The following is a 26501-nucleotide window of genomic DNA, read 5'->3' on the forward strand; positions in this document are numbered from 1 at the left end:
TATATATTGCGAAGAATGAACTTATGGTTATTGAGATAAATTGTTGCATTTACTATGGTGTTTTGGGGTGCGTCACTCGCTTGTGAACCACGTTATAAATTGGCAGAATCAGGGGTAATACAAAAACAGAGCTTTTTACATCGTTGATTGGTTGCATACAAAACATTCAGACACGAAACTCGAAGTTCGTTTTCAGGAAGTGGAACATTCTACATGTACGTACATGGGCATATTTCGTTGCTGTAGCCTGCATATCGCTTTGCGAGAGGTCGGGGTAAATGAATCACATGCACACACTTCTGTATTGTTATATAACAAATAAATTACAAATTGTACCAGCGGTATGTACAGTGGTGTAACATAAGTATTTGACCTCGAGTACTTCGGCCTAGGACCCACTTTTTAATACTGCCAGGCAGAAACCTTCGAAATTCAAACCATTTCAATAGCTAGTACGCCACCCTTCATATTTAATAACATCAGCCACTCTATGAGGCATAGTCTCTGATAGATGCTTGAAGATCTCAATATCTAGGCTTTCCCAAGCTTCCTGCGTAGCTTCTAGTAATAGATCTAGCGTAGATTCGCTATTCGGTAGGTGCATAAGCTTATGATAACGCTTTAAAATTTTAGCTTTTAGTAACGCCCATAGATTCTCAATCGGATTTAAATCAGGCGAAGAAGGAGGCCATTCCATAATCTCGCATTCAAGCTTATTAAGAGCGCCCTGCACGATATATGCAGTATATACCGGCGCGTTATCTTGTTAAAAAATTGTATTATAATTAAGGCTATTAAGTAACGTAGGTAAGTAACGTAGGTAAGACACGCCGGTAGAGCTCTTTAATCATACACAAAGAAACACCACTACGTCGAGACTTAGGATCTCCGAATAGTGGAATTAGGCTAGACCGAGGCGATAAACTGCAAAAAGCAGCGTAAAATATCTACTTAATTTACTTCCCTCGCGCCGGAACTATTTAAACCTAAGAGCCCTCTTTTAAATACTGAAAAAGCTAATCTTTCGGACAAATAATAGTCCATTCTCGACGCTAGCCGATTCCACGTTTAACTGTATATTTATCAGACCAATAGACGCAGGCCTAATCTATAGACGTAAAGTGCTACTATCTTAGGGCCCAATTCAGACGTTTCTCGGCATGAAGAGGCGTTAATAAAGGCCGTTGTATCTTTCTCCACTTCCGGAGGCCTATTTCGTGGGTTAGACGCCAAATTGACATACAGTAGACCTTAAAATCGATCTCTGTAAGTAGATTTTCGATTAATACTGATAGCTTTTCTTGTATAGTCTCGTATATATAGTCACGATCGTCTTCAATAAGCTTCTTTAGGGCACCAGAGTGGGGAAGGCTCTACTTCTTTTAACGCTTTGCCTCTTAGGTAAGAGTATATTGAATAGTTGAGCGTGGAATGTCGGGATAGCGTATCTTCTTAATTATTATTGCGCCCTAGCCATTTGTAGCATATGGTTCGCAGACCTTAGCCCTAGTAAGGCAGTCAAGCTCAGGGCCTCTTTTTTTTACGTACAGGAGGCATAATAAAGGCAGTTTTGAAAGAAAAAGGGCTGTTAAAACGCATTGAAATCTAGCGTATATGGCTACGCGTTGAAACGCGGCACACTCACAAATTAGGCGGTATAGAAAGCGGTCAGTCTAAAAATGGATCACGAAGTACCCGAGGTCAAAAACTTATGTTACACCACTGTATGTCTACAGCGATGACATCTATGACGTCAACGACTTGGGGTGTGGTTTAACTCTTGCAAACGATGAATGCGAACTCTATAAGCCTCTTGAACATCATTCTCGGTGAGCGCTTCACTCTCTTTTGTCATTCAACGCCCGGCGTTCCAATCCAAGATGGACACTTTATCAAAATTCACTATCTCGTTGACAGTTGTCACATTTTTCACATTTACTTCACGGATGTTAGCAAGGAAGTTCTTACTCCAAAGTTTGGGGAAAGATGATTGGATTTTATCAGCTTCCATGTGTCTCTTAATAGCCAACACAATTTTGGTCATTCTCACAGGTAAAGTTAAAATTGCATTTGAGATGTGGCATGGTCTAATGACTACGACAAAGAAAATGATATTGCAAAAGAGCACTCGGAGAACGCTGATTACGGAACAAACGAACGTCTTTTGAAGGTACCTAATACCCTTTGACAGTATTCCTAGAGAATGTATTACGAGGCTAAGAAAAATATAGATTGAAACAGCCATCCGCGTTTCCTACACATGGGCAACCACTTTTGTGAAGCTTTCATTGCTAAGTCTTTACCTGAGGATTTTTCCAAACCTCAGAACCGTCGTCTACTTCTTCAGTGGATTTGTGATTGTGCTAGCGCTTGTTTTCACCTCCACAGACATCTTCCAATGTCACCCAGTATCAGCAGCATGGAATCCGAGACAACGTGAATCTGCTAGTTGCTTCTCGCCTTTGCCATACTGGGTTACTACCGCGGCTTTCTTTTCTATTTCCGACCTTTTTATATTTGTTCTTCCATTGAAAACTATATTGGGTAGGTTGTAAAACAAAGAATTGAAGAAATTTTCGGCTTATTCTTGTGATATCCCAGCTCTTCACGCGCCCGTCAAAACCCGATTGAATGTGATGACGTTTTTCTGTCTCGGATTACCGTAAGACACTCAAAAGGATTTCGCAGTTTAGTATATCACTAACATAGCTAGGGCATGCTTTGCAGGTCAGTGTCGCTTGGTTTTCATCATCCTACTATTTGCTGGGCATAATGACGATCAGACCACTCGATTTGTCTCCGCTTTCTCGACTAGCGAAATATGCTTGGCTATCTTAGCTTGCAGCTTTCCATCGATAAATTCTATCTGGAAATACTTGCATGAAAAATTACGAAGTTCAGCTTCACCTTCAAGTAGTGGAGGGTCCTCGGAAAGAAAAATAACTAATAACTAAAGATGAAAGGTGAAATAGATGACGAAAATGAATTTATAACGGGGTAAATTGTTAAGGCCTACTTTTGCTTATTTCTGGCCTATGAGTCCATCAAAAATTCGATCCAGCTAGACTGTCCCGATCTTTTAGCCACTTTTTGCCGTTTAAAGCAATTAGCAACGTGCCATTATGTTGATTGGAATCAATTGAATATCCGCTGATTCAACCCGCACTGCCATTCGTTACGTACGACTCCTGCGAACTGGTGAGCTGGTCTTATATCAGTTATGCTTAGAATTTGAAAACAGTTTACCCCTCAGACACAGGCTTTTTTTCCTAGCGCCCCACTCAGACCGCGCCAAACCAAATCTGGCCAGTAAAAGTCCCCACATTCTTTTCCCGATGTATTTTTGGCAGATCACCAGAATTACCGTAATTACGGGTTCCGGCATGAAGCAGACCATACTTGCCGAAAGGCCCGGTGGCTATACACCAAATTCGAAAACAGATTACCGCCTAGATACTGACCGTCTGTTTCTCGGGCCGTACCCGCAACACTTTCAACAACGGATCCCTTGGTTCCGGCATCGATGAACAACGCAGCGAAATGCGATACGTAATGTGAATTGCAGAATTCAGGTTGTGCAAATCCGTTGCCATCCAGTATTGTCAGCCAGCACGGAAAGCGCATTATCAAATATCTGATCGTCAAGTGGTCAAATGAGGCCCAGATGTAACGAAAGAAGAAGCCGAGACCCAAAAGATAGCTTATGAATTTGTAGATAGCCGCATAGTTCGTGTTCCACGAGCATATGCTTTCTTTTCTGATGAACGAGGCTAGGGTTATATTGTGATGGAGTTTATAGAGGGGAAGATCATTGACCCATTAGAGGACGTTACGGCCGTCGAGAAGGTTGTGGGCGTGCTTGATCACTTCGCAACATTAGGATACGCTATCCCTCGGTCTCTCTGTAGGGGTTTTTGTCGTGGCCTTCTGTTCCCCGACACTGAAGATCTTAGTTTTGACAGTTTTGACGAGATGGAGAGGTGGTTCAATAGCCGACTTTTCGAGCACAACCCGAAACTAAGTTTACAGAACTGCAAGATGGTGCTTTGCTACTTGGATATAGCACCTCGAAATATCTTGTGGCAGGAAGATGGCTCGCTCTGCCTTATTGATTGGGCATCTGCAGGCTACTATCCAAGGTTGTTCGAGTTCTGTGCGGAGTGGATTGATGAAGGAAAAGATGGCGCCTTCAATTCCCTTCTTTTGAGCTCGATGAATTCCCTCTCGGGTGAAGAGATAGCACCTAAGCTCGTCCTTCGGAGCTAAAAAGAACGATCGATTCCACAATCGCCTTGGCCGTCATTTACGAGCCGTGTTCACTTTATGTACTAAGTTTTCTAAATTTGCATAGCATCGGAGCTTCTGTGGAAGTATACCTGCATCTTTTATCTTTCTTCTTCTTATATTAAATAAGAAGATTAATTCATCCTATGTAGTATTGGTAAATATCCTAACAGGTATTAAATTATTCCTAAGATATTAGATAAATATCATTAGTTAGCTACTAGAAAATATTACTATAGTAATTATAATCTTTTATATTTAAGATATCTTACTTAACTATAACTAGGAGAGATTATAACGTCTCTCGCTCCTATCTCAACGTAAAACTAATTAAGTTATAGTAAGCTATCTTCTAGGAAGGTAGCTTCTTTCTTATTATAATACAGTCTTCCGCGAATAGCTTAAGAAGTTACGATATAGGGTTAGGTTTATTCTTAGAAAACTTAATATCCTTTACTTCGTTATAAGACAATCTCTATCTACTATATGTAAGTGATTTCGTTTATCAGAAGAAAAGAAAGTAAAAGAGAGAAATACTACTTACAATACCTAGTTTAAAGCTATATTATCATATTTATTATATATAGTGGGTGTAAGATTCTAGTAGTAGATAATATTCTCTTCTTATTCCCGCTCCTCTTAGTACTCGCGAGTGAACCTACGTAATGCGGTACGTATAATACGCTTCTTAAGGGCTTTCTAGATCGCTTATTCAGTAAATATTTTGTAGGCTTGAATAAAGCGAAGAAAGCGCCTTTAGACCGGAATTTATCCTTTTCTGAGAGTGGGTGGGCCTCTCTCACCCTAGGGTAAGAGTTCTCACCCCGTTCTCACCCCTCTCACGCCAGTCTCCAGGCAACTCACCCATATCACCCACACTCACCCTAGGGTAGCGCGCATCGCTGGTTTAAAAGCTAAGGGCTCTTTGAAAATTAGCCATGCAGAATATGTGGCTTAAGTACGGCTGAGCGGACGGGAAGCCCTGTTCTCCACACCCTATGGTCGTATGTGTTGAAATGGCGTTTTAAGAGAAATATGAAGTAATTTTGTCCTGATTGAGAATTCGTAGATCTTGTATTTTAAGCATATAAAAGTGGCATCGCGTCTTGATTGGATCTCGCGTTGAGGCCCCCGGCCCTTCAAGGGTTTGTTTTAACCCGGTTGCAGCTCTCGATATTGAAAGGCAAGGCGCTTTTTCACACGTCATCCTTAATTAATTTTACGACTCCGAGGCTAGGCACTATTTGTGAATAGAGAACAATCTGTGTTATCACTTGGCTCGAATGAAGGACTTTGCCAAGACATATTCCTTTGTGCCGTGCTTACGCCTAAGATAAGGGCATACTGTACATACTCTCGGGCATTGTGAGAACGCCGGGAACGATGCGGCGGATCGGCTCGCTAAGGAAGCTGCACAACCGGGCAAATCCCATCCTCTCCGGCCACTGCTGTCGAGGGAGGACGCATTTATCCGCAATAAGATTCATGCTCAATGGGCCCGAGAGTGGAAGTCGAGCACGAAAGGCTTGCACCTACGGAAGATTGACGACACCCTACCGGCGCGATACACTAGAAAACTATATGGGAACTTACCCAGGAACCGCGCGTACTTGCTGACACAGCTACGCACAGGCCACAGCTGGCTATCTAGCTACCGAAAGAAGATTGGTTATAGTGATAATGATCGGTGCGAGTGCGGCGCGCAGGAGACAGTCGCCCACGTCTTGATGGAATGCCCGAGGCTAAGAGAGCCGCGAATAGAATTGAGAAGATAGGTTGAGGACGCGCTCAACAGCGTATCGAGTCTGCTGGGAGGCTCAAATGAAGGTGAGAAAGGTAAACCAAAAACCGTCTCGCGAGTCAAGACAGTACGAGCTGTACTGGACTTCGCAGAGGCGTCACAGAGGTCCCGCAGTAGTGCGTCATAATGACAGCCTAACAACGGGAACGGCAATGGGCCACGATAGGCCGTGACGAGGCTATAAGTTCATGTCAGGAAGTGGATCACTCTATCTGTACGCACATGGATATATATAGTTGTCGTATCCTGCATATCGTTCGTTAGGGGACAGGGTAAATGATTTCACACGCACACACACACACACACACACACACACACACACTCCTGTACTCTCGTGAATCCAGTGAGAATTCAATTCGTCAGAGCCTTAGAAAATGAATGTGCCTTGGAACCCTAAAATCCGACCTTGAGCCCCAATGCCTTAGGATAAACATGGTCGCATCTCAACAAGAGTACCGCGCAAGGAAAAATACAGGACACTCTACCCCGAAGCCAATCTTACATGTGGTAATTGAAAAAGCAAAAAGAAAAAAGCAGGTTCACCTAGCAAGACCAAATAAAGATAAACAAATATACTATTGCCGAGCCGGAGCCAAAAAGAAAGTGGGACTGCCGCGGCAACAGCGTGACGTCATACAACTAGATCACAGCACCTGACTTAACAATAAAGCAGTACAGCTTTCCATACATGCATCCAGGATGCCCTTCTAACCAAAACGGCACTGCAAGCGACTGATGCATGTTTTTTGAGCTGGTAGCAGTCCCCTTTGCACCCCAATTCTTTTCTTCTCTTCCCGAGGGAGCACAGGATTTGAGTTTTTCGAGATACCGGAGCATGCCGTCACAGCATGGCCTTCTCTGGCAGCTTGCGGGCCAGTCGACTGAGATAAAAACGCTTCACTTCCGCACTACACATGCTGATACGCGTGGCTGGTTGAATCCACTTAGGACTTATATACGTCATTATGGCACTGGGCATGAAGTGGTCAAGGTTGAAACGACCTGGCGAGAGAGATGGTCCACGTGCAGCGATTGTTTCCGGATCCAAGCCTGGCAGCAGCTCTAGAACAATGCCCAGTACAACACAGCAAGGTCCTCTACATCATCCGACTGAAGCTAGGAAAAATAGACTTACCAAGTCTGTACCATGAACTCACTAGAAAAGTAATCAGATGATCAAACCTAAAGTTCCTGGTAATCCGAGTCCGCAATTGGTTCACCAGCACGATGAGAACAGAGTGATAAAATTCGCTAGGGGAGGGAATGACGATCGTAAGTCTCTTGCCGAGGTCTGTTTTACTTGTGCTGGTTCAAAATTGAGATATCTGTGAAGATCCTTTCAAAGTAACCGGAGAGTTAATTGTCCCGAAACCCTGCCCCACTATATATCCCAAGATCTTGCCCCTGATCAACCACCGGCCATCAACCTTAACTACAACCAGCCCTTGTGTCTCAATATAGCGTCCTCATCTGTTCGAAAATATGGCGAGCTTTGTTGCAGCGAATATAAATCCACTAAATTATTTTGGTGGGGTCAGTTTCGTACCAGACAAGAATATTCCCGATTTGTCGGGAAAGGTCATTCTAGTAACAGGAGGTAGGTCAAACTCTTACCCCGCGAGATCGTATACATATCATAGACCTGGTGATCTAACAGAAACATAGGAAACGCGGGTCTGGGCAAGGAGTCGATCCTCCGACTCGCAAAACACAAACCGGAAAAAATCTTCCTGGGCGCCCGGTCGGAGTCTAAAGCGACCGAGGCCATCGCCTCAATTAAGTCATTTGTTGAGAACGTTGAGATCAGCTGGATCCCATTGGACTTGACATCCACCAAGTCGATTCAAAATGCAGCCGAGCATTTCAAAGCCCAGTCTCAACGGCTGGACATCCTACTCTTGAATGCGGGTGTGATGGCCCTGCCTCCCGGTGAAACGGAACTAGGTCACGAAATCCAACTCGGCACCAACCACACCGGGCATTTCCTTTTGACGAAATTGTTATTGCCTACGTTACTCCGTACCGCGGAAGAACCTGACTCCGATGTCCGTGTTGTGTCTCTCTCTTCGGTGGGGCATAATCTTGCTCCGGCCTTTGAGAAAATACTGGACCAGGAGAAGCTTAAGAAGGTGAATACCAATACTAGGTATGGAGCTTCGAAAGCTGCGAATATTCTGTTCGCTGCCGAGCTCGCTAGACGCCATCCGTCTATCACGTCGGTGTCTGTCCACCCTGGTATTATTTTGACGGATCTGTACAACTCGATGAGTGGAAGTTCAGCTTTCCATGCATTGGGATCCAAAGCGATTGGTATGATTGGGACTTCAGTCCCCGACGGAGCACGCAATCAGCTGTGGGCTGCTGTTGGCGCGAATAAGGAAGATCTCGTTAATGGTGCGTATTATGTGCCTGTTGGCAATTTGAAACAGCACAATTGCTATGCACAAAGCAAGGATATGGGGAAGCGTCTATGGGAATGGACGGAAGGGGAACTCGCGAAAATTTCTCTTTGATTGTCTTACAATGACGTCTTTCCGATGGTGCACCCGATGTATTATATGTGTTTTGTTTGAATAGAACGATATATGTGATAACTAAAAGACCCGGCCCTGAGAAATCTCCGTATGGGAACATGATATTCGTATCATCTAGCAGGTAAAAGAGGCGGCAATGTCGGAACAGCTGTTTATCGTGGTCTGATGTTTAGGTGTCTCCTTCACATGTCAGCAGCATGTAAGCATTCAAATGCTAAGCCCATGAAAAAGTCCTCAAATTGGATTATGATGCGCAAAAGGTGAGCAGCTGTATAGAATTACGAATGAACGATTGATTTTAGACCAGCAAAGGATCGAAAGTAGATGGGCGAGCAGGAGGAAGATCAGAAAAACCCCGAAAAATCACGCCACGGGTTTAAAACCAGGCTGAGCGCTGATCTAGTACAACATTGTGATGCTTGTGTGACGATGTAAAGTGGCTGATAGTCGGTAAAATTATGTTTTGTGCGACATAAAAGGTAGCCAGAAAACGCAACTGACAGAGGATTTCTCTAAAAGTGCTGTTATTCATTAACGGGAGTCTACAGTGGGGAGAATTAGATAGATGAACTATTGTAATATACATTACTCTTATTTATAAATTACATCCAATACGATTGGCGAGACGGACAATCAAGCGGAGGAGACGACGCTCTATGCCGGCGAACATTAGACTAACCTCTATGGAAGTCGACTGTAGATTGATCAACTCACAAACTCTTTCACCATCTTGATGTCCCCTTTTAATTCATAGTCCTCAGCACTGCCCTGCGAATTTTTCGGCTGCATGACCCCTGAGACTTGTCCTCCTGTTATGTGTACGTCGTTTTGTTCGTAGATCTCAATATCCGGATTCTGGTATGTGCTGCGATCTTGTAGGGGTAGTTCAACATCGCTCCAGCTGGCAACATGGGAGCGCTTGGTAGGCCTTGCCGAAGCGTTGCGATTATAGGAGTTTGGATTGAAGTTGGAGGAACCGTAGTTATAGGAACCCATGCTCTTACTCGAGATCAAGGTTTTGAAAGGCGGCAGGCAGCCAACGATAACCGCTTTTCTAGTTATTAACTTTTTACTCATATTCGAGGGTAGGGGTTTCACTCACATATTGATGATTCGGCAATACTCCACACAGCCAAGGCTGCTTGGTCAGAGTATGCTTTGCCGGAAATTTCAACCGCTCGAACAATTGCCGCGGCGATAATAATGAATCCGAGTGAAAAGACAATCACTAAGCCGACCTTCTGCTTTGAATTGATCCTCGCATTCCAAAGGATGCGGAGCGGGAGTGACATGACTGCGGGTTTACGTTAGCTCTGCTCTATCTTGCTGGACTATTCGGTCATACTTAACAGATCCGTGATGATATCCACCGCAGTACTATAACAAATAGAGATAACGGATCCCTCCTGGTCAATCGGTTTCACGCATTTCCCTGTGGAATGTAAGCAAAGTCCAAATCGAGATTATCGCCACAGTAGAGCTGAATCCATACCGAACTTGAAATAGTTGGACGCTGGATGACACGTAAACACTGACGCAAGCCAGCATCCGATATAAGCCACAATTGCAAAGATTGTAATAGCCCACCATGCTCGGCGGTAATGAGGCAGACCGTCGGAGATAATCCAGAACAGAGCAAGGAATGATCCCTTGATAGCCCAAAGAACAGACCAGAAAACACCAATGATAGCAAATTCGTAATAGGTGTAGAGAGTACCGTGGTACATAATATCTGGTCCCGTTAGGTCGAGGGCCATGTAATAGAGATGCGGTGCCTGCAAGGTCTGCAACACAGCATTTGCAATGAGGAAGGCCAAAGCCAAGAGTACAAAGTAATCATCTGTTAATAAGCGCTTCATCTGTGTTAAGCGAATTGTGATCCGGATTCCAGTGAATAGAATGCCCAGAGCAGCTCCCGTCCATGTCACTGCAATGAGGCCATCGGCGGATAGTGTGGTGGCGACACCTTGGGGTGCTGAGGCACCCATGGTGACCATGTTGCAGTTGCAGTTGCAGTTGCAGTTTCAGGCAGATGTAGAGACAAGACCGACGGCACATTTGTGGCAATCAGAAGAGAGGCGACCGGAGAATGTACAGGGCTGAGATGCCTCTTAACAAGATGGATCACATCGGAATTTTTTCCAAAAATATAAAGTTATGGGATCCTTGCTTTGAAATGCACAAGGAATAGACTATTGGCGATGGGCATGAGGGGTATCTGCAATAGCTGGGCTGAATTTGCGACCGGAGTTGTGTTTAATGCCCAACAAGCTAAGAAAGTACATCGGATTCGATCAAAACAAGCCCCGCATTAGCTGTATGGATTAGGCCAGCGGGTGAGCCCAAAAATGTGGAGTGCGTTTCACCTTTGGAATGGACTCATGGCTATCTGGAGATGTAGATACCGAGATCATGCCAGGCTATTGCCTTATTGAGAGCTTCGGATATGACTACACTCAAGCACGGGCATTGACGTGCAGCTAAGATTGACTCCGTCACGAGTCTCAGGATTCGACCAGTAACGACAGGTCGAACTTCCCACCTTTTTGGAATAGAGCCAAATCGACACTGATTCAAGGGGTAAACGGTATGCTGTGACTGATTGGTCAACGACCACATTCGGGAGCATCCCGACCGCACTTTGCGATGTATCACAATGGATCATCACATTCACTCCAGAGCTGACCACTCTTGCGCACTTAGCATAAGCAATGACTCGGGATTTTGATATCGACCGGCCGGAGGGTTATGACGATTCGGAACGCATGGGCGGCTCGAAGAAATTCCCAGTGGGGGCCCATTGCATAACTCAATTCATGCCGAGATCTTTGATACTGTAGACGTCTGGTTGAGCTAAGGCCTAAGTGTGGCTTGGCTAGGTTCGATGGCGGGGCTGTGGCGATTATCCTGACTCGCTCAACCACCTTCCTCACCGTGGCCACCTGCATATGCTCTCGGTTGCCTGAAATGTGCGCTGTTTGGTTCAGCCCAAGGAATTCAAGGTTTCAAAAAGCCACTAAACTCAGAGGTAAAGCTCTCTGTTGACTGATTCCACAAGGACGTGCGCTAATCCCTAGATTGTCCAAAAGACGGTACTCCCCGACTCGCTCCAAACCATATGGCGCAGGCCGAGAAGCGATGTTACCTTCTCCGCAAGGGGCTCGCTTACCTGGGAGATACACACGATCAACTAACGTGGCGTCCTTCTCTATCACTCGCTCTCATTCATGACTTCTCATAATTCTACCCGAAAACGAGCTTTATGCGAACCAAGTCGGATGCTCGATGCGCCCGTCACGCCGCAGGGTGAAGTCGTTTAAATGATGCGAAGTGTCTCATTGCCCAGATCACTTCTGAAAATCTCCTTGTGCGCATATCTGGGCTTGAAATGGTGTCAAGACTGTTGACCACATTGGCTCTCGCGAGCCTTGCACTCGCTGGTTTGCAGGATTCCTGCAAATGTGTACGTTTCACCCTGCTTCCCGGAATGGCGGGATCGGAGAATAACAAACCCTTCTCGATAGACACCAGGAGACTCATGTTGGCCTTCTACGAGCTCTTGGAACTCCCTGAACACAACAGTCGCAGGGAAGCTCATCCGCAACCTCCCAATCGCCATTCCGTGCTACCCCGGCCCCTACCATAACAAGGATCAATGTGCCCATGTCTATTCGCAACGGTATAATTCCACATTCCAGGAACTGTCTCCTGTGGGGTACTGCTACCCGACCGATGAGCCCTGTCCACCAGTTGATCTGCGCAAGGAAACCCCTGGAAAGTGCACCCTCGGGCCCGCTCCGGTGTATACGATCAATGCTACCGAGCCGGCGGAACTTGCCGCGGGTATGGCCTTTGCCCAGAGGCATAACATCCGGTTGGTTGTAAGAAATACTGGGCATGATATCTTGGGAAAGTATGTGGCATTTTTCATTTTTTATTCATTTGCACATGTCTTGGAATGTTCTGACAGTCTTTGCGTTCTTAGATCCGAGGGTTATGGCGCACTTCAAATCTGGATCAAGTATATCCAGAAGGGTATCACTATACAACACAAATACAGCCCTTCCGATAAATGCTCTGAGAGTGACTGGACCGGCGCGGCGCTCACGATCGGGGGTGGCTATGTCTGGGCAGAGGTGTATGAGTTTGTCTTCAAGCGCGGCATTACGGTTGTCGGCGGTGGCGACCCGGTATGTCTAAGAATGATTACAACCCAGAAAAATGAAGACTAATGTTATCTTCTAAGACCGTGGGCTGCATTGGTGGTTACATACAAGGAGGCGGTCATTCACCTGCAAGCCACGATTACGGCCTTGCCGCAGACCAAATACTCGAAGCCCAAGTTGTTCTTGCAGATGGCTCAATTGTGACTGCCAACCCGTGCCAGAACTCAGACCTATATTTTGCGATCCGTGGGGGTGGAGGTGGGAGCTACGGCGTCGTGACCTCCATGACTGTCAAGGGATATCCTTCCAAGCCCGTCGTGGCTCAATCGCTCACCATCATGCCTCTCACAAACGATACAGAGATACTGCTAGATGCGATCACACAAATTTGGGAAGACTATCCACGCCTCATGGATGCAGGCTTCTCAGGATATGGAACATGGTCCATCAACAGCCCCGCGGTACTCTTCGCGAAGCAGACCGTTGGCTATGTACACGCTATTGCAGCTATGGACAAGTCAATCAAGGATGCCAAAAACACTTTCAGACCTCTCCACCAGAAACTGGAGAAATACAATGGGACTTCGCTCTGTGTCTCAGTGTCCTGGTTTGAGTTCCCCACATATGCGGCTTACTACCGTGCCATGTCTGGCGTCCACCAGCCCGTCGGCTCGCCGAACTCTGCTTTAACATCGCGCATGTTCAGTAAAGCCGCTCTCACAGACAGCCACTCCGATCTCCGCAATATGATCGGTGTCATTGCAGGACGGCCGAAAGAAAACACTATTAATAGTGTGGAACTTGTTGGCGGAGACAAAGTTATCGCTGACAAGGATGATAAATACTCGGGTGCCAACCCTGCCTGGAGATCTACTTACATTGTCAACGTGGTTGGCCGAGGCTGGGCGGAGGGAAGTGATATAGGTACTGCCCAAAGAGTCAAAGATGATATCACTTATCACAAAGGTGGGGCGATGAGACGCCAGACGCCAGATGGGGGCAGCTACATGAACGAGGTAAGTCGGTCTATATCTGTATTCAAGAGATGATCTGGCTAACATTCTTTGAAGGCTGATAAAAATGACCCCCTATGGGCCTCTGACTTTTATGGCTCCCACTACCACCGCCTTGCTGCGATAAAGAAGAGATATGACCCGAATGATCTCTTTTGGTGCCATACATGTGTAGGGAGTCCGTCTTGGCATCAGCAGTATTTGGATGGCAAGGACTACGGGCCTCTTTGCCGGACTGGACAATGACTCACTCAAAGAGATCACGGGAATGACGTGACCTGTGTAAACACGTATCTGTACATCATTGATTTTGTCTGGCCTGACACCAATTGTTAAGTCAAAGGATTTGCGATCTTCATGTAAAGTGTTACTGGATTGAAAGAAATTATGATTCTGTACATATTCGATTCTTAGGTACCTGTTCTATATTGGCGACTCTAAATGATGGATGCGTAGCCCGTTGTGAGTTTAATGCTTCAAGGGGCTAATATTGGAGTGATGATGGCTTTCGCCGGACATGATTATCCGTCACCGCGGAGAATGGAGACAAGGCGATTGTGAAGCTGTTGCTTGAGACTGGGCAGGTGGACCCTAATTCAAAGGATCGCAGAGGTCGGACACCATTATCTGAAGCCCTAAAAAAGGCCTTGCTGCGGTACTGAGAGCGTTACTCCCTGTAAGAGCTAAATCTGAGAGCATTCTGTATTGAGAGATTGGGAATGGAGGCGAAAAGAGGTGAGGAGGGAAGAAAACAGAGAGCCCTAGGTGCTTACTACATAGGAAATGCAAACAGAAATAATACCTCCGAACAGTCCCGTACAATAATTATCACGACACTTTACATGATTTACAAATAGGCTCATACTTTGAGAGGCTAGGTATGGTGCTACTCTATGGCGACTTGAATTTCATCGCACTCGGACTTCCTCACTGGAGAGCCCTGCCTATGGATGACAGCAAGCCATCACGAGTAGGTCCCCTCGATAATCTGAGGTTTTGAGTTTGACAAAGGGTAGTTGTATCTAAATGATCCTTCATGGTGGTCCATAAATCCAGATGATCTCGATTACGATGGTTACGATGAGTGGCAAGGAGAAAAGAGTTATGGACAAAAGTTGCCAGAAATTTCAGTCTCACCAGCTGGAAACCCGTGTTAGTCTCACAAGATCATGCTGTTCTTGTGATTGAATCAAATGATGTCTTCTTCATGATTTGCTTTTGATGATTGCTAGAGATAAAGCAAATACTCAAAGATGGGGGCATCGGCGCGCTAATGAGGAAACTTCTCGGCTACGGCTAGAAATTAAATCCAGGTAGATTTAAAAATTGATACCATATCATGATATGGGAATCTTGACATATCTGAGGTATAAGATTTAGCCTAAGAAGTGGCCATTTGTCTTGGCGAGCTGTTCATCGTAGTAGGGCTGAAATGCCAGCCATCCCTTGTCAGGTCCACCGACGTTCGCTTTCGAATATTCCGCCTCTTCGTTGCTGATACTTATCTTCTTATGACCGGATCCTGTTGAAGCCGCATCGGCTAGAAGCTGTGCTTGGCAGGTCTTGTCCAGGCTTATAAACTACTACTGTTAGCGAATGACCCGGTTCATTGAATCTGGGGCAATGCCATTCACTTACCCAAAAAGCGGCTTCATCGACAGACTGACCCACAGTCAAAAGCCCATGGTTTTGCAATATAACCGCTTTGCATTTACCGAGGCTCTTGGCAATACGTTCGCCCTCCGCCTTGTCTACTACAACGCCACCAAATTTATCGTAAACGGCGTGATCCTCGTAGAAACGTAGAGAGTCCTGTGTCAACATTTCAAGCTTGCGACCAAAGCAGGAGAACGCTTTTCCATAGACACTATGGGCATGACAGGCAGCGTGAACATCTGGCCGTGCTTTGTGAATAGCTGAGTGGATAGTGAATGCGGCGGTATTTATTGGCTGATCGCCTTCGACTATGGCACCTTCTTCGTCCACGAGTATAAGATCTGAGACCCTAATCTGAGAGAAATGCATAGATAACGGGTTGAGCCCTTGTTCGGTTTTGTGTCAGATACTTCCACTGACAAAATTCTGGAGAGAGACTTACAAAAATGGTCTGTGAGAATGGGATCGCGGACAGAAATGTGACCAGCGACACCTTCATCAAACCCTCGGTCCGCAAAGATTCGAAAGGCCGCGGCGAGATGTTGTTTGCGGTAAATGCGTTCCTCCAAAAGCGATTCAAATTTTGGATAGGTACGTATCTTCAAAGCTCTCCCATCTTTTGTCCTACCCAGAGACTGTACCTGTTCAGGCGATGGGCGCGAATGTACATTGGCTCCTGTTCCCGGGTCAAGAATGCTTGCCCCAACAGGATTTCGGGTCGCTGATCGAGACATTTGGCCATATGGGCTTTTTTTCAGAGTCGCTTGGATTCAGTTATCGGAATAAAAGTTCAAAGGGTAAACCAAAACAGTCTGGCATGGTAAATTTACGGCTACTTATTTGTGGCGGGGAAGCCTCGGCATTAGCCCCGCAAAACCTAACCTCTCGGAAATGATCGAAGTATCCAGTCGGAAATTTATCCGGGCTTGTAAACAACGAAGAAGACCAAGTGCCCAGGTGCTATTTCGCGGCAAGTGATGAAGAAACGGTCGCAGCCTGGCCCCGCCCGTGGGACAAGATCTCAACGAAGTTCAACTAAGCTTCAGCACTAATTTGGAAGGTTTCACAATGATGAGTTTCAAAATTTAACTCTTGGCCGGTTCTAAGACCTTAATCCAAGAAAATAGAGGAAATTCAAACGCAAAACCACCGAAATCACGTTGGAGTTCATTCAGCAATATTAAATTGTTACACAGGGCTTGTTGTCCGCTTCAATCTGTTTTAAGAGGGACTAGTGAGTTGTTGCTACTTTCTTTATTCGTACCTCGTCTCGTGATTCGGCAAAAAAATTGCCGACGGTGAGAGTAGGGAAGATCGCTAGGATAATAAGATATATAATACCAGAAGCGAGGATTTTTATACCGAATCACAAGCACTTAGCTGCTCGTCGTGATCCCATAAATCGATTTTTAGATATTGTCTGCCTATTGAATTGAATGTGTGACAAAAAGAACCTTGTTTAACACAGAAGGTTACAGTTACATTCGGATTGCTGTGCCTGCATTTTGTGCATTTATTATCAATTTTGGGGAGAACATGTCTTACTGTGCTTCACAAAAGCTATCACACGTTGGAAGAGGCATGTGGTCTTGGCACTCTTCAACGCAGCATGCAGAGTGGATTAGAGCAAGTACTGCCAATATTTATGTCATATTACGCCGCCTGGCGGATTACCCGATGGAGTACAAGATCCAGAAAAAAATAGTACAACCAACGGTCATTGTCCTGAAAGTGAGACAACCACCAATATTAAGCTCACTCGAGGGAAAGGGCAGATTCTTGTAAATTTTATGCCTCCTATATGTATGTCAAGCAGCCGGTTGAATATAACTATTTTTCCAGCGTATATCGCGTCAGAAACCGGTCCAACAAACTCGAAAAGCCATCCCTCAAACATGAAGATCAAAGCGACATCTGATTTGATCTATTTTTCTAGCTTCCTGTCCACTCTTTTGGTTGCTACCAAGCCTCCTGTTCTTCTCAACGGACCTCGAATTCCCGACCTTCCTCCTAAAATTTCGGACTTAGCAGGCTTGCTCGAAGCTTCTGAGGAATCAAAGAGTCAAATCCAAGTTAGTGTTGATTGCGCTCTGGAGTCTTTCACCATAGGGGCATTTTGTAGTGGGTACATCTCTCTACACGACACAGAGGGAGAAACTAACAATGACCGCCCTTAGCGAGCCCTGTCAATTGTTCTATTGGACCTCGGTCATTCCACTTTGTCTGTCCTCGGTCCTAAGCCAGCTCCTAAGGGAGTACATGAAGCTCCTCAGCGTATTCACTAGGTGAACCATGTTTTTCATTCATTCAGACCCAATTAGCACATTATCTCTAGTCGTCAGTTTTACTTCCGTTGGACAGGCTGTCTTCTTGATTCCCAAGGAGTACGTCCTATTTAATCCGTAGACAAGCTGGCATGACTCAGAACCCGATGATTTTCTTGATTAAAACTACTTTCTTGCTTGGACCATCGGAAACAAGGGACCAGAAGGTACAATAACTCTATATCTGATTAAACCTTTTTGGATTGCGTAAATTATCAAAGTAAACAAGGGATATGCGCGAACTGTGTCATTCAAAATATTGAGATCCTACTATTCTACAGCTTCACTGTCCTATCCTCTGCCGTTGCTACCCGATAGGCTTCAGTAGTTTCCAAGGCTGTCCTAGTCGAAAGACACAGACATTTGTAATATCTAATCAGTTGCCTCAGCTAAGCATGTTTCTTCACGAGAGTACAAATTTTCTTACGTAAATTTTTCAATTATGCCTAGCCGTAGCACTTGGCACTGCTGCCAGAAGACTGGAACACTTTTCCTTTCTTTGCTTCGGGTTATACAATGTTACTTTTACATGGAACTGTTACCCAAGTTCCAAATTAGGGGAATTTCAGTACATGTGAAGAGGAACTTGCCACGGATATAAAGATGCCAGTCTCTCCCAGTGCTGTATTCTTTCGCTACTCATAGCCAAGCACCGCTGAAGTCTCACTCAAGCATCTCCCAGAAAATAGCATTACTTTCAAACTTTTCAATTAAACATCAACATGAAGTTTCAACTTATCCTCGGTGCTCTGGCTCTCGCCATCACAACCTCCGCTGCCCCCACTGCCACCACCGTCGACAGCGTTAAGCTTAGTAATGTCCAGGTCAAGAACCTCTTTGACGTCCTCAAGGTTCATTCCAAGCTTGCGGCCGACCAGAGCATCAGCTGCACCGTTGCTTACACTCTGGCTTTGAGTTAGTCAGCTCTTTCTAGACGATCAGTTTTCTTTGAAAACGCTTGCTAATGATACCAGCCACGGCTGGACCGCCCTACACCATTGATCTGACCAGCCTTGACCTGTCCAACTGCACCTATAGTGGTCCCTAGAGGCTTGTATGGTTAGAACCACCGAAGTCTGACATGTTCCTGGATCTTGAAAATCACTGGGCTAAGCTTCTGTGTGGTTCTATTCTGGCAGCCGCTGGGTGCTGCAACATATGACGATCTGTTCGACAGGTGTCTTTAGCAGAATCAAAGAAAACCGTTATCGAAACTTGACTTTCAACGTAGCTTGTAGAGTTTTCGACGCAATGGTAAATATGGTCATTTATAAACGGCAAGTGAGGTTCGAGAGGTGCAATTACTTCTTTCGGTTAGTGTGTACCCTTGTTTCACATTAGTCAATCTTGAAACGCCCCCAAGCCCTTCCTCATAACCCAATACTGTACTTTCTGAAAGTTTTCTACTGATTTAAATGAATACATACTGTAGCACTCGGAAATAAGCAAGCTAGCTACAAATAGGAGTGGCGTCGCCCCTGGCGCTACCACGCTAATTTAATACTGTGCATTTACCCACTTATAGCAAGCGCAAAGAGCCGGGCTTGAAACCCGGACCTAGTTTCTACTGCGAACTCTCCCCTAAGGAAACTGTCCAGCGAGCCTCATTTTGTTTTCTACCCGGTCACTCCGACCGCGCAATCGTTATAAATGGCATCTCTTCTTCTCATTATATCGTGTTAAATTGTTACCAAGCTTTCATTCGTTTTTCTATTGAGTCTGGATACTCAAAAACCACATTCCTTCAAACATTCACTACGCTAGGCGCTGGGTCTTCGCCTATTTTTATTCATTCAGCTCAAGTATTATTTCAACCGTGCGACCGAGATGCATTTCAATGTTATAGCGGCCCATTTGGCTGGCTTGCTCGCGATAGTATCCGCAAAAGACTCGCGAACCTTCGCCGTGAACCACTTCTATGGTCAAGGCCCACTCACTGAGGGCCGGATGGATCCTATCATTAGCCCCGGTACTGCATCGAGCCACGTCCATGCTATCCAAGGAGGAAGCAACTTCAACCTGACCATGGAGAATGACGCCCTGCTCGACTCGTCCTGCACCTCTTCTTTGGTTGAGGCAGACAAAAGCAACTACTGGACTCCCTCTCTTTACTTCCAGGACCCAACGAATGGAAGTTTCATCTCGGTCCCCATGTTCTATATGAATGTCTACTACTTGTCAGTTTCCTGGCCATTATCTTTGAGCACCAATTGACATGAATAGCTTTGAACCAACCGATGATGAAATTAAGCCTTTCCCCGTCGGTCTTCGCATGGTCAGCGGGAACAACAGTTTCCGAACACCACCACCTGGCGGCGCTGCTAATGTCCTAGATACAAACGCTGGCACCATACAACCCGTTCAATGGACTTGTCCTCGCTCTTCGTACGACACGCCTTCGTACCCCACAACCTCTGATGGCCTGCACGGTGTCGGTATTCAAGACCCGAACAACAAAGGTGCTGGAGCCGGCTTCCCGGATATGAACTGCGACGGCTATGCATCCCCTTTGCGAGCTGATATTCATTTCCCTTCATGTTACAACCCCAAGGCTGGCCTTGACGCCTACGAGACCAACACGGTGTTCCCAAGTAGTAAGGGAACTACTGGGGGTAAGGCAAATTGTCCCGAGGGCTGGACTCACCTCCCGCATATTTTCTACGAGGTATACTGGAACACTCCTTTGTTTGCAGAAATGTGGGAACAGGGGCAGGGGTCGCAGCCGTTCATTTTGGCCAGCGGGGATCGTACTGGCTATTCTCTTCATGGAGACTTTGTGAGTAATCTATAATGGCCGATCACGAATTCCGTGACTGACACAAGTATTCAGATTGCTGGTTGGGATGTGGATGTCTTGCAGAAGATTATTGAAAACTGCGATGCTGGTGACTCGGGAATGGACAAGTGCGCTGACGCTGGCACGATCAACAATTCTGCCGACAGCTGTAACATCGCCAACCTTATTCCCGAAAAGATCTCTGGTGTTTTGGATAAGCTGCCAGGTAACAATCCTCCAACTGGATGGGGTCAAGGAGAGACTACATCACCTGATGCGTCACAGTCAGCAAGTTCACAGACAACAACCAGCGTGGCTTCTACATCGAATGTCGAGACCGAGACTGAGTCCACCACAACATCCAAAGCCCCTGCGACCGAAACAGGCATTGCTAGCTGGTCTTATCTCGGATGCTATTCTGACAACACATCTACCCGAGCACTGACTGGTGTTCAATTCGCCAACCTGGGAATTGGAAAGGTCACCTCAACTGGCTGCATGGAGTACTGCGATAACGCAGGCTTCAGCTTGGCAGGCACTGAATACGCTGGACAATGTTTTTGTGGTAACAAGATGAATGGTAACTCTAAGATTACGGCGGACAAGTGCAATATGAAGTGCGAGGGTGATGCCTCTCAGGTTTGCGGTGGTAGCTCGGCATTAAGTGTGTACGAGAAGGCCGCGAAGGCTGAATCGAAGAGAGCGAATGCACACTTTCGTCGTCATATGCATGGAAAGCATACTTGAGCGATTTCTTCGTGGGCGAACCTCTGGTACATGAAACTACACTTTAGAACTATCTAGTGTTGTATATAGTACGTCGGAATTTGAATTCTGTTGTCCTGATCGATTCTTCTAGTGGGTGGCCGGCATTTTCAAAGACCTGAATCACAACCATCCGCCTGGCCATAGTTTTAACATAGTATATTTTCTAATTTTACATTTCAATTACGAGATCTTACGGTCCAGTTCCTTTCCGTGTATCTTTCATACAAATTCATCTGAAGTAGTGCTGGGTTGTACGCTTCATGGGCCTACTGGATAATCTTGCTGGATAGTTTTGTAGTAGCGTAGCGTAGCATATATTTACTGGAAATGATAACCAAGTACATACGACCATAGGGTGTGGAGAACAGGGCTTCCCGTCCGCTCAGCCGTACTTAAGCCACACGCCGGCAGGTTAGTAGTTGGGTGGGTGACCACCAGCGAATCCCTGCTGTTGTATGTTTTTGTTTTTGTCTCCATTACACAATATCAATTTGTCTCAATTTAATATTTCTCGTAGAATATGAAAATCTATCACAGTGTCTATGCAGGTGTCATTTTTTCTGTAGTTGTGCAATATTTCTACTAGGTATTTTCAACGGAATGGACCAGGAACAATTTCTGTGCAGTGTTGAGCCAATAAAAAGAACGTTTACAATAATTGCTATTCCCTCTCAAGATTCATAATCCAAAACCAAAAATAACTACCACTTATATGTAATCAATCGCGTGGGGAGACCGCCGTCCACTCAACAAATTCAGAATGCGCCGGGTCAAAGCATGACTTGTCATAAGCACCTTGTGCATATATCGCGAAATGAGCTCTGGTATTAGGTGATTCTTTTCCTGATCTGCGGGTTGTCAATGCTGTGCTGGAGATCTCACCTAGCTTGACGAGGCCGGCGGATTGTTCCCCCTCTTGCACCACGAAGAAAAGTTCATATTGTGCAGGGTGTGCGCGGATGACAATTTCAATAGAGTGACGCTTGAGTGGTAGTTGATGTGTGATTTCCTGGATCAATTAAGACAAGTGCAATTCAATCATGAGTGGGGAGAGGACATACCTTAAACTGATCTTCAGTCTCATCGTAATAACGTGCTACCATCTCCAGTCCAGACTGTCAAATGGCTTTCGACGTACAATTGAAGCGTGAGCAGATATAGGACCACCAAATAGCCGCTCCTGCTTCATGACTAGCCTCTGTTGGAGCAAACTCCAATTAGACCTTCCAGTAACCCGAGAATCCAGTTTGCTTCTGCAAAAGCATAGATGAGCATTCGGAACCGTCAATCCGATACGCATTTCCGTAGAGACCCAGAAACCCATGCCATTCTGTCAGAGAATAATCAATTTCCAGTGGCGTTCGCAGATGATACCAGCCAAGCCGGAGCGTTGAACCGTCAAAATCTTCTCTCCAAACCTGTTGCTGTGAGAGAAGCTGCATACCCTCTGCCTGCACTTGGAGGCTGATGGGCTGCGGATGTGTGGACTATTGAATTCTCTTGATGATTGAGACGGGAAATCTCGCAGCCAAGCCTCGTTGGATGGCAGTGCCACTTGCCGAACATTGATCCTAGAAGCTCTCATGTCAAGCGCAATGATCGAAACATCCACACATAAACCGCAGCAATATGTCTCTATTTCAAATGGGTGTACACGGTAAAACAAATAGCTTACAAGAACAGCATATGATACCGCGACTGGAAGTTATAATTACGTTCCTAAAACAAGCTACGGATAGTCTTAATTGGGATGGGGAACCCAGAGCTAATGAGGATAGATCGCTTGCGTGGATGAAGGCACTACGATACTAGAATGAATGAGTGTTACCTGGAATTGAACAACTAGCCCTGTGATCCATGGGATTACGGAATTTTCTAGAAACACAGATCCAATAGTAGTGACTTTGTGTGTTTGAAAATATATGAATTCCAGCCGGCTGCGTCAACGTCAAGGCGGTAATTGTGTGCTAGAATTATGCGACGGGGACCCATCCTCGCACAAATCGATGACCTTGTTAAAGTGGGTGAGAGTACTACAACAGTTGACAGTAGGGAAGATAATTTTAGATGGGATCGTGCAAAAGAGGCTCATTTGAATACGCGATTAAGCACGAAGGATTGAGCGGCCATGCATCGGTTGCGGAGATGGCTCCACATCCACGGCGAAAGCCGACCAAACCAGCAGTTCAGATCATGATCTCGGAAAGGGGTCTGAATTTTTGTTGTTAGCTTCCTCTTTTATCGGACTATTGACGCCCGTGGGGTCGAAGGGTGGGTTTCCCGGTGGGTTCGGGCGTTAAGGTCAAAATAGCCGGCGAGAAAGCCCGGGTATTTAGGGCGATGCACCACGTTGACATATTCACTTCAACCCTTTCAGCCATTTCCAATCTCCAAGTGACCATGTCAATTACCCGTTTCGCCCTCGCGGTGGGTTTCCTGCTCGGCCATGTCTCCGCGAAACCATCAGGTGTTAGCTCTTTGGCGGCCAGCAGCCAGGCTCATACACCCATAGTGAGCTGTCGGACAAAGCTGGCGATGACCTCTGTGGCATTAGTGCCAACAACAACCATCACTCGCCAGGTTCATGACCCGACTCCATTGGTGATCTTGTCTACAACCCGCGACACCGTCACGGTTACTCCAGTGGTGACCGTGACCGGAATCGACTACGAGACTTCCACAGTTACTTCCATCGCAGACACCATCACTGATACCTTCTCAACCACTTCGACTGAGTTTGATACGGCGACAGTGACGATCACTCCTGATCCAAGCACCACAACTGTCTTCGCAACTGTATCGACTACCAGTACGTCGACCACGACTATCAGCGCTTCGGCCGGCTTTACTCCTCTCGCTGGCACAATGCCCACCCCGACGGCGGTTAAGCGATCTTTACCTGAAGAGGAGGATGAGTGCTCTCCTGGGTTGGATGATTATAAGTACCCGGAAGAAGTGATCTGTCACGAGAAGATCATCCTGAAGACGACAACAGTCTCAACCGTCACTGGATCCCCTGTTACCTTGACCGCCACGGCATCGACAACAACTGTGACGATCACCACCACCATCACCACTAGCTCGGTGATTGTTCCGACGGATGTATCTACCACATTGAGCTACAGCACCACTTCCACCATTACTGAGACATCTTCAGCTCTTGCGGAAACGAGCACCGTCACAGCCACGAGTACCGTGACTGGCGCACTTGCCATTGCCACAACCCTCGGGGCGTGTGCAGCCAACAATATTGCCGGACTTCCTCTTTCTTCGGATTTTGGCTCGTTTGCGGGCCAATACATCTTCGAGATTGAGTTCACTCGCATCGCTGGACAACGTCTTACTGTCGGTGACACTACTTCTGCGTACGACTGCTGTGTTAGCTGTCAGGAGGACTCCAATTGTGCCATGTCCTACTACATAGGGAGTGGAGCAAGCACGCATTACTGCTACCTGATGGAAACAACGATTTGCTCATTTTCTTACAATTATGCCGTTGCGTATGTTGGGAACAGCGTGACTACCATGCAAATGTCCAACGGAAACTGTGGACATGGCAATGGTATGCAAGGGTAAAATTAAACTTCAGAGATTATATTAATCAAGTTGTATTTTGAGAGAAAAACGCAATATCTCTGTCTTTGTGGTAATCTATGAAGCTCGTAACCCACGAAGAGTTCGTGGGCCAGGCTCGCGCCCTTGAGAGCAAAGTAATGACTTGATAAGACTAAGTCACGGGGTTTTGGCCTCGCTCCCCGCCCGCTAATTGTAGAACATGTGATCTTATCCCAGATGAAGCTACCCTCATACAAGAAAGATTTTCTGTGCTTAGCTGATGGGGGCTATCGTCAATTGGCCTCGTAATATCCTAGCGCTAACGAATCATTCATAAATCGCCAGAACCCTCGCTAAGGTAAGCCCTGTTAGTATCTGGTAACACGCCATTGATTCCAAATCTTACATGTGGCTGAATGAAGGATCGGTCATCCCGATCGACCAGGGGTCAAGTCACGCCAGTGGTGCAGCCGATGCTCGGAGGCAACATGTGAAAAATATACTCGAAGTATCATTTGTTAAGGGTAAAAACCATAGTAGATTCTACGTTGCACTCTATTTGCCAATATGTATCGGGCGGAGCCCCAACTACTACATGAGCCCAAGTCTCATCCGGGTTTTCTCTAGAAAATTATTTCTCCGGCAGTGATAACTTTTTCGTTTTCGCCCTAATGCAGGTACTTCCGTCTGTAATCGCAGACCCACATGGCTCGTCCATCATCTGCCCTACTAACCAGCTTTTGATTAGCTTCGGCTATTGTCGCCGCTGAAAGGCACATTGCATAAAAATAGAACCTCATCGGATCTAGATCATTCAAAAGGGCCAATGGAAAACCTAAAACAGTTGGACAAAAACAAAAACATACAACAGCAGGGATTCGCTGGTGGTCACCCACCCAACTACTAACCTGCCGGCGTGTGGCTTAAGTACGGCTGAGCGGACGGGAAGCCCTGTTCTCCACACCCTATGGTCGTATGTACTTGATTGTCATTTCCAATTTAATATGTCCAACTAATCTCAGGGATGCTTTCCAACTTGTAAAACGGAGGTATTTATATTATAGGTTGAGCGTATCGTGCTGGCTTAGTATTGTCATTTTCATGAATGTAATTCAGTTATGAATGGCCGTGGAGTAAATACTGGCTGTGCTAGCTATATAGATACATATGGTTGATCTCTTGGGGGAGCTATCTCAAGATCGGGCTGAACGAACTGAGCGTATTTCTGTGTGGGCAATAGCTTTGTGAGGCTATCTGCCGCCATTTGGTACCTAGTGAATGTTGAGGTTGCTCGCTTACATCTCTTGGCGAAGCCAGTGATGATGAATCTCCATCTGTCTTAACTTTGTACGAAGCTGTGCATCTTTTTTGATGATCAGTTTTATCGTCTGGGCATTGACGCACTGCAGGTCGATAGTGTGCTGAAGATCGAAAAACACTGATGCAAATAGTCCCTTCCACCAGTATACTGTCTTCGCACCCTCCAGAGCAGCAAATGTTTTTGATTAAAGGGTTTTTAAGATAGGACTGGATCCAAATTGTTGTTGCGTACGTTTTGTGCTTGGAAGACAGCATTCACACGCAGCGTATATATTTCCAACGCGCATTAGTTTCATTAGAAATC

At 45.9% G+C, this 26501-nt stretch overlaps 10 protein-coding genes across 10 annotated transcripts; 7 read left to right on the forward strand and 3 right to left on the reverse strand.

Moving 5' to 3' along the window:
• Positions 1-5069: 5069 nt before the first annotated feature.
• On the forward strand, positions 5070-5328 carry N7443_007391 (uncharacterized protein; the record flags this gene model as incomplete). The annotated part of the gene is made up of 2 exons (XM_056887447.1): positions 5070-5173; positions 5229-5328. Coding segments are annotated over 2 exons (204 nt in total), but the record flags the coding sequence as incomplete, so codon positions are not given.
• A 339-nt stretch (positions 5329-5667) lies between these two features.
• N7443_007392 (arylsulfatase) lies at positions 5668-6212 on the forward strand (the record flags this gene model as incomplete). The annotated part of the gene is made up of 3 exons (XM_056887448.1): positions 5668-5890; positions 5917-6005; positions 6060-6212. 3 exons carry the CDS (start codon positions 5668-5670, stop codon positions 6210-6212), a joined length of 465 nt encoding a protein of 154 aa, XP_056739139.1.
• Positions 6213-7567: 1355 nt separating this feature from the next.
• Positions 7568-8598, forward strand: N7443_007393 (uncharacterized protein; the record flags this gene model as incomplete). The annotated part of the gene is made up of 2 exons (XM_056887449.1): positions 7568-7682; positions 7751-8598. 2 exons carry the CDS (start codon positions 7568-7570, stop codon positions 8596-8598), a joined length of 963 nt encoding a protein of 320 aa, XP_056739140.1.
• A 654-nt stretch (positions 8599-9252) lies between these two features.
• N7443_007394 (uncharacterized protein) lies at positions 9253-10616 on the reverse strand (the record flags this gene model as incomplete). Its single annotated transcript, XM_056887450.1, has 5 exons — positions 9253-9273; positions 9334-9668; positions 9722-9913; positions 9965-10051; positions 10112-10616. The coding sequence occupies 5 exons, from the start codon at positions 10614-10616 to the stop codon at positions 9253-9255; spliced, it is 1140 nt and encodes a 379-aa protein (XP_056739141.1).
• Positions 10617-12078: 1462 nt separating this feature from the next.
• On the forward strand, positions 12079-14044 carry N7443_007395 (uncharacterized protein; the record flags this gene model as incomplete). The annotated part of the gene is made up of 5 exons (XM_056887451.1): positions 12079-12082; positions 12208-12532; positions 12605-12809; positions 12866-13801; positions 13856-14044. 5 exons carry the CDS (start codon positions 12079-12081, stop codon positions 14042-14044), a joined length of 1659 nt encoding a protein of 552 aa, XP_056739142.1.
• A 1130-nt stretch (positions 14045-15174) lies between these two features.
• Positions 15175-16188, reverse strand: N7443_007396 (class II aldolase/adducin family protein; the record flags this gene model as incomplete). Its single annotated transcript, XM_056887452.1, has 3 exons — positions 15175-15378; positions 15437-15840; positions 15897-16188. The coding sequence occupies 3 exons, from the start codon at positions 16186-16188 to the stop codon at positions 15175-15177; spliced, it is 900 nt and encodes a 299-aa protein (XP_056739143.1).
• Positions 16189-18500: 2312 nt separating this feature from the next.
• N7443_007397 (U2 auxiliary factor small subunit) lies at positions 18501-18826 on the forward strand (the record flags this gene model as incomplete). The annotated part of the gene is made up of 2 exons (XM_056887453.1): positions 18501-18693; positions 18753-18826. 2 exons carry the CDS (start codon positions 18501-18503, stop codon positions 18824-18826), a joined length of 267 nt encoding a protein of 88 aa, XP_056739144.1.
• Positions 18827-19605: 779 nt separating this feature from the next.
• Positions 19606-21301, forward strand: N7443_007398 (DUF1996 and WSC domain-containing protein; the record flags this gene model as incomplete). The annotated part of the gene is made up of 3 exons (XM_056887454.1): positions 19606-19955; positions 20002-20554; positions 20609-21301. 3 exons carry the CDS (start codon positions 19606-19608, stop codon positions 21299-21301), a joined length of 1596 nt encoding a protein of 531 aa, XP_056739145.1.
• A 739-nt stretch (positions 21302-22040) lies between these two features.
• N7443_007399 (uncharacterized protein) lies at positions 22041-22511 on the reverse strand (the record flags this gene model as incomplete). The annotated part of the gene is made up of 3 exons (XM_056887455.1): positions 22041-22331; positions 22384-22437; positions 22461-22511. 3 exons carry the CDS (start codon positions 22509-22511, stop codon positions 22041-22043), a joined length of 396 nt encoding a protein of 131 aa, XP_056739146.1.
• Positions 22512-23722: 1211 nt separating this feature from the next.
• Positions 23723-24898, forward strand: N7443_007400 (negative cofactor 2 transcription regulator complex subunit ncb2; the record flags this gene model as incomplete). The annotated part of the gene is made up of 1 exon (XM_056887456.1): positions 23723-24898. One exon carries the CDS (start codon positions 23723-23725, stop codon positions 24896-24898), a length of 1176 nt encoding a protein of 391 aa, XP_056739147.1.
• Positions 24899-26501: the final 1603 nt, after the last annotated feature.

This window comes from Penicillium atrosanguineum (assembly GCF_028827265.1).
Source record: "Penicillium atrosanguineum strain IBT 20685 chromosome Unknown utg000006l_segment0_segment0, whole genome shotgun sequence".
Classification (NCBI taxonomy): domain Eukaryota; kingdom Fungi; phylum Ascomycota; class Eurotiomycetes; order Eurotiales; family Aspergillaceae; genus Penicillium; species Penicillium atrosanguineum.